Source organism: Saccostrea echinata, unplaced genomic scaffold (assembly GCF_033153115.1).
Source record: "Saccostrea echinata isolate AGI-Se365-2 ecotype Australia unplaced genomic scaffold, CSIRO_AGI_Sech_v1 ptg000034l, whole genome shotgun sequence".
NCBI lineage: Eukaryota > Metazoa > Mollusca > Bivalvia > Ostreida > Ostreidae > Saccostrea > Saccostrea echinata.
Window position 1 is genome coordinate 151,815 of NW_026889783.1, and position 15,276 is coordinate 167,090.

At 33.5% G+C, this 15,276-nt stretch overlaps 1 protein-coding gene across 1 annotated transcript in view; it reads right to left on the reverse strand.

Annotated features, from left to right (window-relative positions):
* Positions 1-14,498, reverse strand: part of LOC133199671 (uncharacterized) — a 30,552-nt gene extending 16,054 nt beyond the window's left edge. The window contains exons 1-9 of the mRNA XM_061335545.1: positions 14,446-14,498; positions 12,205-12,298; positions 11,902-12,066; positions 11,557-11,661; positions 10,630-10,876; positions 9,371-9,538; positions 2,686-2,785; positions 2,491-2,602; positions 2,239-2,400 (exon numbers count right to left, since the gene is read on the reverse strand). Of these exons, the coding sequence (XP_061191529.1) occupies positions 2,239-2,400; positions 2,491-2,602; positions 2,686-2,785; positions 9,371-9,538; positions 10,630-10,876; positions 11,557-11,661; positions 11,902-12,066; positions 12,205-12,234 (1,089 nt within the window). The 5' untranslated portion in view covers positions 12,235-12,298; positions 14,446-14,498. The remainder of the gene's footprint in view (positions 1-2,238; positions 2,401-2,490; positions 2,603-2,685; positions 2,786-9,370; positions 9,539-10,629; positions 10,877-11,556; positions 11,662-11,901; positions 12,067-12,204; positions 12,299-14,445) is intronic.
* Between the last annotated feature and the right edge of the window lie 778 nt (positions 14,499-15,276).

A 15,276-nucleotide genomic window follows, 5' to 3' on the forward strand; every position in this document is an offset into this window, starting at 1 on the left:
CTCTCCGTTCACACTTTTGCGTTCACCGTTCACCGTGCGCTCGCGTTCACCGTTCACAAAGCGTTCAGCGTTCGCTCTTCGTTCCGTTCACATTGCGTTCAGCGTTCACCTATCGTTCAGTTGTCATTGCCATTCGGAACTCCCAAGTGAAAGGACTTATCTTTTTGTAGGTAAGGAGTTACAGATTGTTTAATTTAATACTAACATATCGTGTTTGAAGAATCATTATTTCATGGGGGAAAATATCTAAGATATATATTTTTATTATTCTAACTTAGCTATTAGGTTATTTATTAAATTACTCTGGAAAAAAATGTTGTTATAAGCACATCCTGTACCTATGTAGAACGATGCTGAAATATTAAATTTAACTAAGGCCAATGTGCAAATACTTCAAGCACTGCAACATTTTGATGTTTTGTTAAAGACGACAAAACGTTAATGGAGATATAATTATCCAAGTCAAATAATTACGCAGCAAAATTACGAAAATATTTATTTCTAACGTGTTTTTTTATTCAATTACTACAGAAAATATGATAGAACTAGTTCTGAGAGTTATACATAGTACTGCGGATATCCTGTTAATTTATTATCTTTGGAGCGAATTAAATTGATAGTGTGTTTAAAGGAAATATTTATTTAAAATGTAATGCACTACAGAATATTCGCTACTATAATACATGTATGTAAAGTCTATAGTTATAGAGAAAAAAATCTTTCTTCACCGTAACTTTATATGTTTGCTATTCGATATGATTAATACCTCCCCCCTTTTCCCCTAAATCGGTTTCTTAGTCAGTACTGTATTTCCAGAAAATTTTAATTAACCTGTTAAAAAAAAGTTAAGGTCTTTTTTAGAACAAAAATTTCAGTCTCAAAACAAACATGCATCTAAAAAAGTCACAAAACAATAGTAGTTCAAAATGTACACGTGTTGGCGGTGGTATTTGAAATTGGCAGAGAGTATGTTTCAAATTCAAGTGTTAATGCCCAATATATTTTATTCACTAATTATTCAAATGTTGGTATCAAATCTAGAAATTATAAAAATAAATCTTATAACTTGTTGGAAATACTCGCACTTCGTCTTCGATGTGACGAAACTTTCACACCTGCACAGTGTCGAATGATTTTGATTGACAGGACAAGCACGTGGACTTCGTGTGAACTTCAAGCAGGAAAATAAAAATGAGTAATACTGTCAAACAGATGGATATGATTTGTTGATAAAAAAAAAGTTACTTTCACTGTCTAATATATTTAGAAAAAAATATCAGAGTTATTGTTTGATATAGGTGCAAACATTTAGTGAAGCCTGAAAGGAAGGGGGGGGGGGGGGGGGGGCTAAAACGGAATCTCTCTCTCTCTCTCTATCTCTCTCTCTCTCTCTCTCTCTCTCATTTGTCTGTTTGATAAAAATTATAACAGCATATTACTTAAATATCAAGTTTGGAAAATTGAAGTCTGCTAAATAAATCATCATAAAAAATAGAAATGACACATAATATATTATTGTATAAAAAATATAAAATACGAGCGTATAAATGCAAAACGTCCACTGACCTTTGTAATTAATTTTTTTATTACTTTACATGAAATCGCCTTGACACGGAGATACATATATGAATAGATGTTACAATCGCTTTAATTCATTCTATAAGTCAGAAGTTTTTTCTGATTTGTTATCAAATAAGAATAAACATTTTTATTTTCCAACTAAAAAAATATCTTTTATACTTTAGCGTTCGGCAACAATTGCAATGTTTTAATGCGTTAAAAATCGTGTGATTAAAAACTTATGTGCATGAATCGTCTTTCTTAGGACAATTTTGGAGAATTCGAATTTATTTTATTTACTTATTTATTCATTCATTTATTGGTTTACTTATTTTATTTTTTTTTTTTTTGGCACCTGACATTATAATACAATAAAATAGTTTCAATGCAAGGAAAAGATCAGAGGCATTCCGAATATATCGTTCATCTTGCGTTCACCGTTCGTTCACCGTTCACTTTGCGTTCGCGTTTGCGCTCCGTTCGCGTTCTGCGTTCGCTCACCGTTCACCGTTCACACATCGTTCACCAAGTTGCGTTCAGCGTTCACACATCATTCACTCACCGTTCGCTCTGCGTTCGTTCACCGTTCGTTCACCGTTCGTTCAGCGTTCGCTCACCGTTCAAGTGGGAAAGTAGAACGTTTCAGGGACTGTACCCTGTGATCCTACCAATCCTTACATGTTTCAGTGTTTTACTAAGTACATCCTTCACATGCTCTTTCTTCTGCTTCTCTTTTTTCTCGGATTTCTCCTTTTCTGAGATGTTTGTTGTTATGGCAACATCAAGGGCAGTTTGGAATTCCTCCACAAAATTGGTTAGAGTTGTCAGGGACTCCTCGATCTGTAATCAACAGATATTGAATATCAGTATTTAATAGTTTTCAATGTTATCAAATAGTAGTTTAGGACAAAGATAGATAAGATCACTTACTTCTGGTAATATATAAGTTGCTATATCTTGTTTTTGATCTGGTCCCATCAGCATTAACTGGTATTCAAAGACTTCAAAAAATTCTTGTACTTGTTTAATAAACATTGGTAATCTGGAAGGAGATAAGTATATGTAAGTATTCTGTCTTTTACATATGAAAATTCAATTGTACAGTTGAAAGTCCTGTTTTATTACCTGGAATGTGCATATTTAATGATATCATGTCTTTCTTCCTGAGGTAGTTCCCCACTTCTCCTGGCAAACAAGTCACACAGAATCACCAGCTTAGAACATGCTGTCAAAATTATAATTCATTACATTCCACTATTGTAATAGTGAAAACATGATTCAGTAACTTAAAATTGGCTATCTAAAGAACTACATATAAAACAAGAGGCCCATGGGCCACAATGCTCACCTAAGTAACTTTTAGCACTGCTGTTCTTCAGAAGATTTTTAAAAAGATTTTTATATTCCCATTAAAAATTGTGATCCCCATATTATTGCCTACTAGCCCCAACAGATCTCTAAATCCACAAAACACTGGGATGCTTCAATATCAATATGACTACATGGCCGTGCAGCTTTGCAGAAGAAAATTCTTTTCTTGTATACAAGCATTACATAAAATTTGATTCTGATTTTAACCAACTCCAGGTCCATCATCTGAGGAGAAGACAAATTCAATCCACACAAGTTGAGAATGTTTGCAAATTATTGGTTCTATTGTGGTTCTTACAAAGATTTTTAAATTTTTTTTTCTTATATACAATAATCCAATGTTAAACTTTGATCCCCTATTGTGACCCCACCTTAACCCAAAGGGCCATGATTTGAACAATTTAGAATCTACAATACCCTTTGAAATCGAAGATGAATCAGTCCCCTACTTACAATATAAATGGATTAAAATTAATGTTTTGTAAAAACTAGTTTTCAATTTATTTCATTTTATTGAATCTAGTAGTTTTATAAATTATTCTGCTTTTTCTTTTTGTTATAGTATGCAGGGTTGCAAATAACATTAAAACCTTAGGGGCCATACTGGCCCCCAACTTTACAAATTTTACTAGCCCACATTGATATTTTGAGGTCCACAATTTTCTCACCAGTTAGTACAAAAAAAATCTCTCGATCTTTCTGTATCCTAATCTCTACAGTCTTTCATTCCATGATAATTTAATGAAATTGCATGAAATTTTGTTTTCCTTTATTTCTCAAATTTATAGCATTGAGGTGGTACAGTCTAGAAAACTTTTTGTAGGAAGGAAACAGGGAAAATGAGAGTGCATGTAATTGTACAACCAAGGTATGGTCGTGTTCTGAAAAAAGTTTTGATAAAATTTCTACTAGCCATGTGGGCGACTGCATCCTCGATAACTTGTCCACAGACAAGATTACCAGCATTTGCTATTGGGCCAGTGGTTATTTGCAGCCCCCGATATGTATTTGCATCACCAGCTCAGGGATCAACATAACGGTTGTCCGATTGCCCAGTAGGGTTGGATACCGTTAAGGATGAAACGGTACGATACCATACCGGTATTTTTAAAATGATACGGTATTTTTAACGATACGGTACTTTACCTCGATGAATGAGAATGAGGGCTCATTTTATAACAAATGTGTTTTCACCAATCCGCAACCATTCGATGTTATAATCTAAAATGACCCTATAAACTATGTTATATTTCAATCTTTTAATAAATCATCAACAAAACAAATAAATTGAATCTCAAACAAATTAATTTAACTAGATACAGCTGACCGCTTCACCCGGTTGCCTCTTGCCAGGACCCATTTTGTTTGTTCGCACTAAACGACGAAACATTAAAAATGGATAGAGATGCACATCACATTTTTGCGACATTTTGCATTTTTTAGTTACAATTATTATCAGTTTTTATAAATAAAATTAAAACAAGATTAATGTGATTTTTTTTTTTAAATATACGTATTGATTTACCTCGAATATCGGCAGTCAAAAGCAAGTACCGTACTAAGCATCCATTTCGTTAATTAGCCTACCCTTTCAATGCGCGGGGAATTTTATTTTAGCGAGTCTGGAATCTCTTTTTTTAAAATTCATTTTGAATGTATTAAAATCTTTCAAAGATTAAGAAATACCGTTATAGTACCGGTATTAAATAAAACGGTATTTTACCGGTATTTTTGAAATAACTATTCGGTACGATATTGGTACCAAGTACCGGTATCCAACCCTATTGCCCAGGGCAAGTAAAATCTCACTTCGGCCAAGTGAAAATGTCAACATACTTGTCCAATCAGGCAAGTGAATTTTTCTGATAGAAATGTAGATTACATTAGCTTATAAATAAAACAATTAATTAAAAAATTGATTTCCACCAGGTACGTGCCTGACATTGTTTTTGCATTTGGAATCCCTCGGTAGCATTCTATATTATAATTTCATCTAAAAGTGGGGTTCTTATTGTTTTCTTTCATGGTAATTATGCTCTATGTCTAACAACTCTGTTGCCTACTTATTAGCAAATATTAAAATTACTTATTCACTCAAAGAATATAAGTAACACAAGGTATCCTGATCAAGACATGTATGTTTCATAGCAAGTGTCTACCTTTAGTTATCTCGAAAATCCAAATTCAGAGAAGGATCTTCCCAAAAATAATTTTTACAAGTATAAATTTTATTAGTAAAGAAAACAAGAGGCCCATGGGCCTTGAATCGCTCTTTTGATAAACTGTACAACCTATCACTTCTATTTGAAGCTTCGAAGTATCCTGTATATTTACATAAACCCTTGAAATTCCAATTCACACTCTGAGAACCCAAGATGATTCTATGCCAATTAGTACCTGAGAGTTGGTCATGGTGACCTACTTATCACTTGTCATTCTCTGAGGACCCATCAACTAAGTTTGATGATTCTAAGCCAATTAATACCTAAAATGTTTTTTAAAATTATAATCATAAAATTTTATAAGTAGGTCAAAGTGACCTACTTTTCAATTGTTTTACTCCAAGGACCCAAGATGCATCAACTGACAAAGTTTGATGATTCTAAGCCAATTAGTACCTGTAATATTTAATTAAAGCCATAAATTTTCAAAAGTAGGTCACAGTGACCTACTTTTCAGTCAACCTACTCCGAGGACCAAAGATGCATCAACTGACAAATTTTGACGATTCTAAGCCAAATAATTCCTGAAAATATTAAATACAGCCATAAAATTTCAAAAGCAGGTCACAGTGACCTACTTTTCAGTTGTTGTACTCAGAGGACCCAAGACGCATCAACTGACAAAGTTTAATGATTCTAAGCCAATTAGTACCTGAAATATTTGATTAAAGCCATAAATTTTCAAAAGTAGGTCACCGTGACCTACTTTTCAGTTGTTGTACTCCGAGGACCCATGACGCATAAACTGACAAAGTTTTATGATTCTAAGCCAATTAGTACCCGAAAATATTTTATTAAAGCCATAAATTTTCCTAAAGTAGGTCACGGGGACCTACTTTTTTAGTCGACCTACTCCGAAGACCCATGACGCATCAACTGACAAAGTTTGATGATTCTAGCCAATAAGTACCCAAAATATTTAATTACAGCCATAAATTTTCAAAAGTAGGTCACAGTGACCTACTTTTCAGTCAACCTACTCCGAGGACCAAGGTGCATCAACTGACAAATTTTGACGATTCTAAGCCAAATAATTCCTGAAAATATTAAATACAGCCATAAAATTTCAAAAGTAGGTCACCGTGACCTACTTTTCAGTTGTTGTACTCCGAGGACCCAAGACGCATCAACTGACAAAGTTTAATGATTCTAAGCCAATTAGTACCCGAAATATTTGATTAAAGCCATAAATTTTCAAAACTAGGTCACTGTGACCTACTTTTCAGTTGTTGTACTCCGAGGACCCATGACGCATAAACTGACAAAGTTTTATGATTCTAAGCCAATTAGTACCCGAAATATTTTATTAAAGCCATAAATTTTCCAAAAGTAGGTCACGGTGACCTACTTTTTAGTCGACCTACTCCGAAGACCCATGACGCATCAACTGACAAAGTTTGATGATTCTAAGCCAATTAGTATCCAAAATATCTAATTAAAGCCATAAATTTTCAAAAGTAGGTCACGGTGACCTACTTTTTAGTCGACCTACTCCGAAGACCCAAGATGCATCAACTGACAAAGTTTGATGATTCTAAGCCAATTAGTACCTGAAATATTTAATTTTATTATACTTTCATGTTAAATACTAAAATCTGATTGGTTTAGACGCATTTAACAATCCGTAATGTTACCCTCAGCGTTAGCAACACACTTGACAACGGGTAACATTACGAAAATATCACATGCGTTCAAATCATGCGCGTACGGTTCACCGTAGAATTCTCAAAGCGTCAGTTGTGCGTTTGAAAGAAGCCGAATAAATGACGTCAATAAAAGCTTGCGTCCGATGTAGCTTACTTGAAAACAACAAACGACAGACGAAACATCCTTGCGAATGCAAACTTTAGACGATAAAGGACTTTTTGAGTAGCAAACAAACAATAAAAAGGTTGGTAAATCTTTTCCGAAGCTTTTTTATTGAGAAAAATAGAAGCGGGGAGTTTGAAAGCTTTCTAAGCGTGAACTCAACGACGATCTCCGAATTTTTCTTTTGACATCCGAAATCAATAAGACATTCAGTATAATAAAATAAATAGTGCACGTTTTTGAAGGTAACAGTTGAAATTGACACCCCTCGGAAAACCATTGTCAACCTCCGCTGACGCGTCGGTTGACAATGGTTTTCCTTGGGGTGTCAATTTCAACTGTTACCCTCAAAAACATGCACTATTTATATAATAGTCATATAAATTGAAAAGTAGGTCATGGTGACCTACTTTTCAGTTGACCTTTTTTGAGGACCCAAGATGCATCAACTTACAAAGTTTTATGATCATAGGACTTAAAATGTCCAAATTATGCCTCTAAAACACTTTGAAATCGAATGCCTGCAAAGTTCAAAAAGTAGGTCACTGTGACCTACTTTTTAATAAATATGTTTTATGGCCCCAAGATGCATCATCTTACAAGATTTAATGATTCTAAGCCTCCCCGTATTCAAATTAATGACCTTAAGTGTTTTAAAAAAGATTAGCCATAAAATTCAAAAAGTAGGTCAAGGTGACCTACTTTTTAGTTGACGTACTTTGAGGACCCAAGATGCATCAACTGACAGAGTTTGATGATCATAGGCCTTAAATTGTTCAAAATATGCCTCTAAATCATTTTGAAAAAGAATGGCCACAAAATTTAAAAAGTAGGTCACCGTGACCTACTTTTGAGTCAACATGATATGAGGTCCTTAGATGCACCAACTGACAAGATTTGATGATCCTAGTCCTTATAGTAAGCAAAATATCAACATTTTAATAAAATGTAATTTTTGGTCAACTTTGAAGTGACCTTGAGACCACGCCCTTTGCCCCAGGGTAAATCCCCGTGCAAATTTTAATCTACAACATATCCTCATCCTTTTGTGTAAGTTTGGTGATAATCTGCCCAGTGGTTCTTGAGAAGAAGATTTTTTAGCAACCAGTACTTTTTTTTCTATTTTCCTAATTATCTCCCCTTGTTAAAGGGTCACAACCCCAGTTTTAGTATAAAAGGGAGCCCTTGGGCCAAGGATACCCTGTGACAAATTTGACAATAATTGGCCAAGGGGTTCTTGAGTTATGGCCCATATTCTAAAAAGTTTACGCACACCGCACACCGCACACCGCACAAATGGCCATAGCATTAGCTGTTTGAGCCTTTGGCTCAGAAGAGCTAACAAGAGGGGTTGGGTTTTTGCTGGATGGCAGTGTGTGTTTCCAGGTTAGATTGACAAGGACAGTGGTAAACATTGAATTTCATGTACAAACATAGCATTGAATTGTTTTTCATGTAGCTCAACCTGCCAAATAGACAGTTAGTGTATCTGGTCATACTTTTTTCTTATCATAGAGAATTTTCAGCAATGATTTAAGCTATTTTCTTCTTTCTTAAATTTGGGCAACCAAGTTTTGCAGTTGGGCAAGTCAAAGTTTGAGATTACTTGCCCTTCGGGCAAGTGAATCTAAAAGTTAAAATGTCTATCCCTGCAGCTCTGATAACAGTAATGTTTTGTGAGGGGGAAATTATTTTTCCAGACTGCCATCCTTTAAAAAATAAACATTATATTTGTATAAATTGAAATTATATTATAAATAAACACTAACATAAATTTTATCTGCTAAATTTGTGAATGAAAAAGCTTTATACATGTGATAAGATGACAATTCAACTTGTATTGTAAAGGCAAGTTTATTTGTCCTCGCCATGTATTCCTTCCTATCATCATTCTTAATTTTGTCATGTTTACAGATTTTGCAGATTTTCTATTGATGACATTTCAAATATATAAGGCTTAGTATCCAACTTCATATCAACAAAATAAGTGATTTTTGGTTGTCCAGAACATAGAAAAGCTAGTTTGTATCATGTATATTTAAGTAAGATAAATGTAAACAGCTGATCAGCCAATGTCACCTTTGAAGTCACACGATCAAGTGATCGCTATCTAATTAACTTGGATTTTTAATTCAGGGGTTTTCATCTGACTCGGCAAGTGTTTAATTACTGCACTGTATCAGCAGTAAAAACACAACTTTTATAAACTGTGATCATAAGGAACATGATACACTTTTAATTTCAAGTAATTGAGAAACATGCGATAAATCATCTGTAATGATTAGTAACCATGTTAAATTATTTAAAATTATGCAGGCAATATTCTTGTTACATTAACATCAAATGCTTGGATGTATACTACACTTGAATTATCAAAATACACATGATAAGTGTGATTGTTCTCTCACCTACAGCCCCTTCTCGGGTTGTCTGTTTGATAACATAACACAACTTCTGAGGATTGGCAACCAAGGCATCCTCTGGCATCACTCCTTTACTATGAGGCTTCTTACATTTGAAAAGGTCTATGATTCTGTTGGCACATGCATGCATATCATCAATTAGACTTACTATTTCTGCAAAGAGAAAAGGATATGCAAGATTTTAAAATTTACACAATTGGTTATATTTCAGTCAACGAACATAAATAAGCGCATACGAAATTTAGCATATTAATTCTCCTATTCAACATATTAGTGCACTCATTAATTTGCTCACTCGAGTTTTGAAAACAGCAAGTTGGAGTTTAAATCATGTATTAGTGTGTACTACGGGTGCAACGATACACTAACCTCACAATACGATACGTATCACGGTATTCAGTTCACGATACGATACGTATCACGATACATGAAAAGGTTAAAAAGTCTTTCAAGTTTGACATAATATTTTTTTAAACTTGACAGGGTTATATCAAATGTTCATATTTTTGATAATAATTAAAATATCATTTTGTTATCTTGATTGAAAGGTAGATCTTTGAGTTGTGACAATATTCTAGACCAGTGATGAACATTTACATGGAACTACGGGGACCTTTCCTAATAGTCTTCCTTTTAATTTGGAATGAAAAAGGAAGACATTCATTCTTTTATTCCTTTTATTTACCTAGAAAACCAGTTGTCATATTTCTGGTGTTGACACGTTTTAGTCAACAAGACAGCGATTTTTCATTGAAATACACGCGTGATGAGATATCGTGTATTACCAAAGAATATGTTTAGATCTAAAGGGTTTATCATTTGTCTTAACATCTATAACTTTTAATCATATAAAGTCCTTCTCCGTGTTAAATCCGAGGTCTGTAAGATGCTGGAGGTGAGTTTAACTGCCGTTAATGCGTTATGCCGACTTCAGGTTTTGCGCGGAAGCCATTTTGAAATTGTAAACAAGGAAAAAAAACGGACGGTTCGGATAATTCTGGACCGATTGAACCGAACCGCGGTATCAGTTTAGTGTATCGTGAATTGAATCGTGGAAAAATATACCACGATATACCGTCAAACGGTTTATCATTGCACTCTTAGTGTGTACATGACTTAGCGAACATAAAACAGCAAGAAAGCTGCTAAAATATGACTACCACTATAATAAGTACATTTACAGTACTGTATATAAACATATGTATAATTAGTTTTAAACCTGGCAATGACATTTATAAACTTACGATGTTTTAGAGCTGTATTCCGTAAGAATGTTTGACAGAGAACAGTGAAAGCATTAAACTCTGGCATGTGTTCCAGCACTTTGATACAATCCTTTGCTGTGTCCTCCGATAATCCCGAAGGCAAACATTCATTGTACAGATAATGGAAAATGGTGGTCAAAATATTGTCAGCCATACCATTAAGAGGAGATGAATTCCAGTCATGTTGAGGGATGGATAGATTCAGGATCACAGAATGTAATTTAAACTAAGACAAAGACATGTATATTGGATATTTACAATATTGTACTGTCATAATTACGGAACTGTTTACCCATATTGTTGTCTCTCAGTATTTTTTATTAGATTTGTCCGTGAGATTTGGCATTTGCGAGTAAGATTTCACTTTCCACCGATTTTACATACATTGCTAGAGAACAACTACATTTCTGATTACCATTTCTGTCATTATTTAAATCACCGCGTTCTGGAAACCCGACAACACTGAAGTGTATTGAAATATTTCTCTTTTTTAGCTATTAAAAAGCGTCAAACTTAGACATATCATAACGAGAACTAACTGCTAAAAATCCAAATGAACGGATTTCCGATTTCCGTATTTTCATAATTGCAAGACGTGAGACGTATTTTGGACTCAAAATCCGTACAAAATATGGCGAAATCGTAAGAGTAAACAGGTCTGTAATTAGGATTAAAGAATGTAACTTAAAACTGAAATAAAGAGATACTGAATATTTTACATTATTGTACTGACATATTTAGGATTACAGAATGCAAATTAAATTGAAAGAGAGATTCGGGATTATACAAAGTACTTAAGCTGAAATAAAGTGATAGATCCTATATATCACGTAAAAATTATCAATTCTATCCAAATTAACAAATTAGTCCCTTCCGAAAAGGAAGTCTTTAAGAAATTCTATTTACCTCCCTGCCACTCTTTGATTTAATCACCAGATCAGAGAAGAATCCTTCCTCCAAAGCAGGCATAAAACAATAGGAACTGTCCAATTCCACATCTTCTGATTTTATCTGAAAATATATTTACCACATCTTTAGAATATTATTCTCTCTTATTAAAGCACTAATACATTTATATGAATTGCACTATTTAATTCTAGACTAATACTCTGTTATAACTTAATACAGATCTGACAGAAATGTAACACATTCACAATGGTACACAGAAAAAAATCCATAAGAATTAGTTTACATTGTCCAATCAAGTTTTTTGCTTCTCCTAAGTTTTATAAACTTATATAATTCTAATACCTTCTGACACTGAAGAATACAACATCGTTCACATGTTAGCAGCATCAGATCCTCTGATGTTTCCACTTTGAATTCAATGACATGTTCAGCACAGGTTCCAAAAAACTTCAGTGATATGACATCACATTCATGCCTCCCTTTTATGGGCCTAATTCTCTTAACAAACTATAATGACAAAGCCATTAAAAAAAAAAATCTGAATTATAGGCATATAGTGTTTTTCTTTCTAATTTAAGAATACATTGTAAATATGAGTATAATATTATCAATAAATATTTCAGATGTATTAAAATGATTACAAACCTCGTAAGTATCGGAGTTAAAGAATGGCATGATTTCTGATCCATCTGGTACCTTCCATGAAACATCATTGTTTTCATACAAATGAAACTGACACCTGTAAAAAATATTGAAGACTTGTAAAGTCACTGAATGTGAAGGAACAATGTGACAAACAAAGAGTTGCTTTGTTTTTAGGGATTTACAAAAGCAACTTCAAACTAGAAACTTTATTATTGCAAGCAATAGGGTATGTCTCCCCATACTGACCAGAATGGTGCAATATCAGAGTTGAAATCAAGCTGCAGTATGAAGTGAATTTAATATCACATTATTCTATTTCAATAATACTAGTTCTATTCACTAAAAGTTGATACACAGAAATATTCATATCTAACATGGTGTAATATAGTAGATCAACAAATTACAAAATAAGTGAGAGTGGAAATGTCTATATGGTTGGGGAATTTCCATTATACCTAGCAAAAACATGGCACATATACCTTAGTTGCATGTACCTTCCTTGTTGTAATAATGTTGCAGGAATCCCCCGGCCCCTCCCCCAGATTTGAAAAATTCCTGAATCTCTGTATGAAACTGCACTGAACAGTGCCATACATAACTACCAAGGCCCTTTGATTTACCACAGTGATGATTTATGTCATAAAAAACAAATCAATAATTATTATGCTTATAAATTCATTATGAAAAAACCATCTTATGATACACAAAAAATAATAATGTTCAACAAGAGACATACATGTTAAGTCTTTGGTACTACCCCTACTCGGTCTTTCAAATTTACTTTTCGTTCTCGGAAATGACGGAGTAATTACAACTGATTAACATTTCAACATAAAGTGAACAACAACAAAGACCATCCAAAGCAGTGAGATAAATCATGATTTAGATAAGAAGAATGCAATTATCTACCATTTGTATAATCACGTAGAGTATCAACCATGTGAACTCCTCTTATAGCATGTCAATCCAGATGTAAATTAAAATTCATTTTATAATTTTTCTTCTCCAGAAAAATGGGTGAGTTAAAATTTTGATGAAAAATATTAATGCACTCAGCTTGTCAAAAATAAAATCTCTACATTCCATGGTTCAAAGAATAAAAGAATGACAGGTGGTCAGACAGGACAACAACCAATACACCCCCAACCCTCACTCCCAATCTTCTATCTTAGAGCATAAAAATTGTTTAAGACAGGATAGGGATTCTTGAGCCTTATCAATGCATAAACACTTCTGGTCTTCAACACCCTTCCACTTTCACAAAAATTTCAAATTGCCGAGAGACTGAATTCATATACATTTATCCTCTAAAAAAGGATCAAAAAGCATCATGTAAAGTACATGTAAAATTGTTCCAAAGATCTTTTTTTAATAAAATGAATTTATACTTGGGTCACTCAACCTTCTCTCAGAAAAGGCTGGGGCAGGGTGAAGTTTTGTAATCATTCATTTTCCTCACAAATATGCCATGGGCAAATTCTCAGAAACTCATTTTATAAATGTATTTACTCTTTTATCATAGAATTTTAATATGTAATGTCTTGTATTTGAGCATCTAAAGCCATTTTTAAGGATACACTTATTTTCTATTTCAATGAAAATGTCACACACATGTAACACGATTTTAGTTTTTGTATGTTTATAAGTAAGTAATTCTGACAATAATAGTATCATTTTAGATAACCCATACTGGGCTAAAGAATCTAGATCCTGTCATTCTTTTCCTACATTGAAATATTCTTTCAAGTGAAACAACTGATTTTATTAACCATTAGTTTCTATTGAGTTATGTTCAAGCAAAACTGCTGTAGATGATATCAAATAAATATTTCTGTGTAACCTATTTTCTTCCCTGGCAAAAATGGTAACTTCTTAGAAAACTGATAACTATCCCAAGTCCTTGTGAACTGTATAATGGGCTTGCAACTTCTTTCATTTATTTCAGTGCCATAACTAAATTCAGGTGAGTAAAAGTAAGCTTTAAAGCTGTCACTCCCTAAATTTTACAAACAAGTATACTGTTACGGAAGTCTTAGTCATAAAGGTAATGTTTACAATTTTCCCGCTAAACCTTCATAGATAATGTTCTATTTTTAGATACGACTCATTATCCCTTTTTCGAGACATAAATTTTGTAATCTTTAACAATTTAAAAATTTAATAAAAAGTACACAATAAACAAAAGAAATAAACAAAAATAGGTTAAAAATCAATAAAATACGCTGTTATAAATAAACGCACCCTTCTATTCCACTGGTGTCAACTGATCCTGCCAAAGACACGCATTCAACAATCTGCAAGAGAAAAAGAATGCAATTTAAAAAAAAAACTTTCAATTTATCACGAGAATGTGGATATGAGTTAACTTGTGCCATGCCTTCCACGTTCCATAATATTTTTCCTCGGCAGAACTTGCATCCCTGCTGCTGTTCGCCATGTTTACAATGGATACGCATGCGTACTTGCTACATTTGGTATTAAGTTGTCCCTTAACAATTTCGTACCCAATAAATCTATCTTCTAGTTCACTGAAGATTTCTCAGCTTACAACCAACTTCGAAAATCGGTTAAAGTATAATTCATTTTTAAGTGAGCAAAATAATTGCTGTAGTTTCATGCAAGTTTTGTTGAGCAAAATTCATTTCAAGACAGGAACTGCACACGTAATTTTATAAGGATACCTAGTCTACCTTCTGCTATTAATAGGCGATACTTTTAAGGCACCGCCTCATATTCCAAATTGATTTCATTTTTGTCTTCTACCATCTTTTCTTTTCCATTCTCCTCCCTATCATTGAAAAAAAGATGCGCGAAAATTTTTCATCATCTCGAATCTAGTACCTTGCTGACTTGTGAAGCAATTCAGTAGATCTATGTATGTAAATAAAGCAGAATTAAGAAACCATTTTTTTGCAATGTTGACTTTTGACAAAATAGCCTTTCCTTAGCATTGGAGCTTGTCTTCCGATTGTTAAATGTAAAATAAATTAATAAAATTTTGATTCTACTTTAAATACACTTAAAAAGTTGTTAAATTATATGGAATTCCGTATACGACAGCCAACTGCTTTG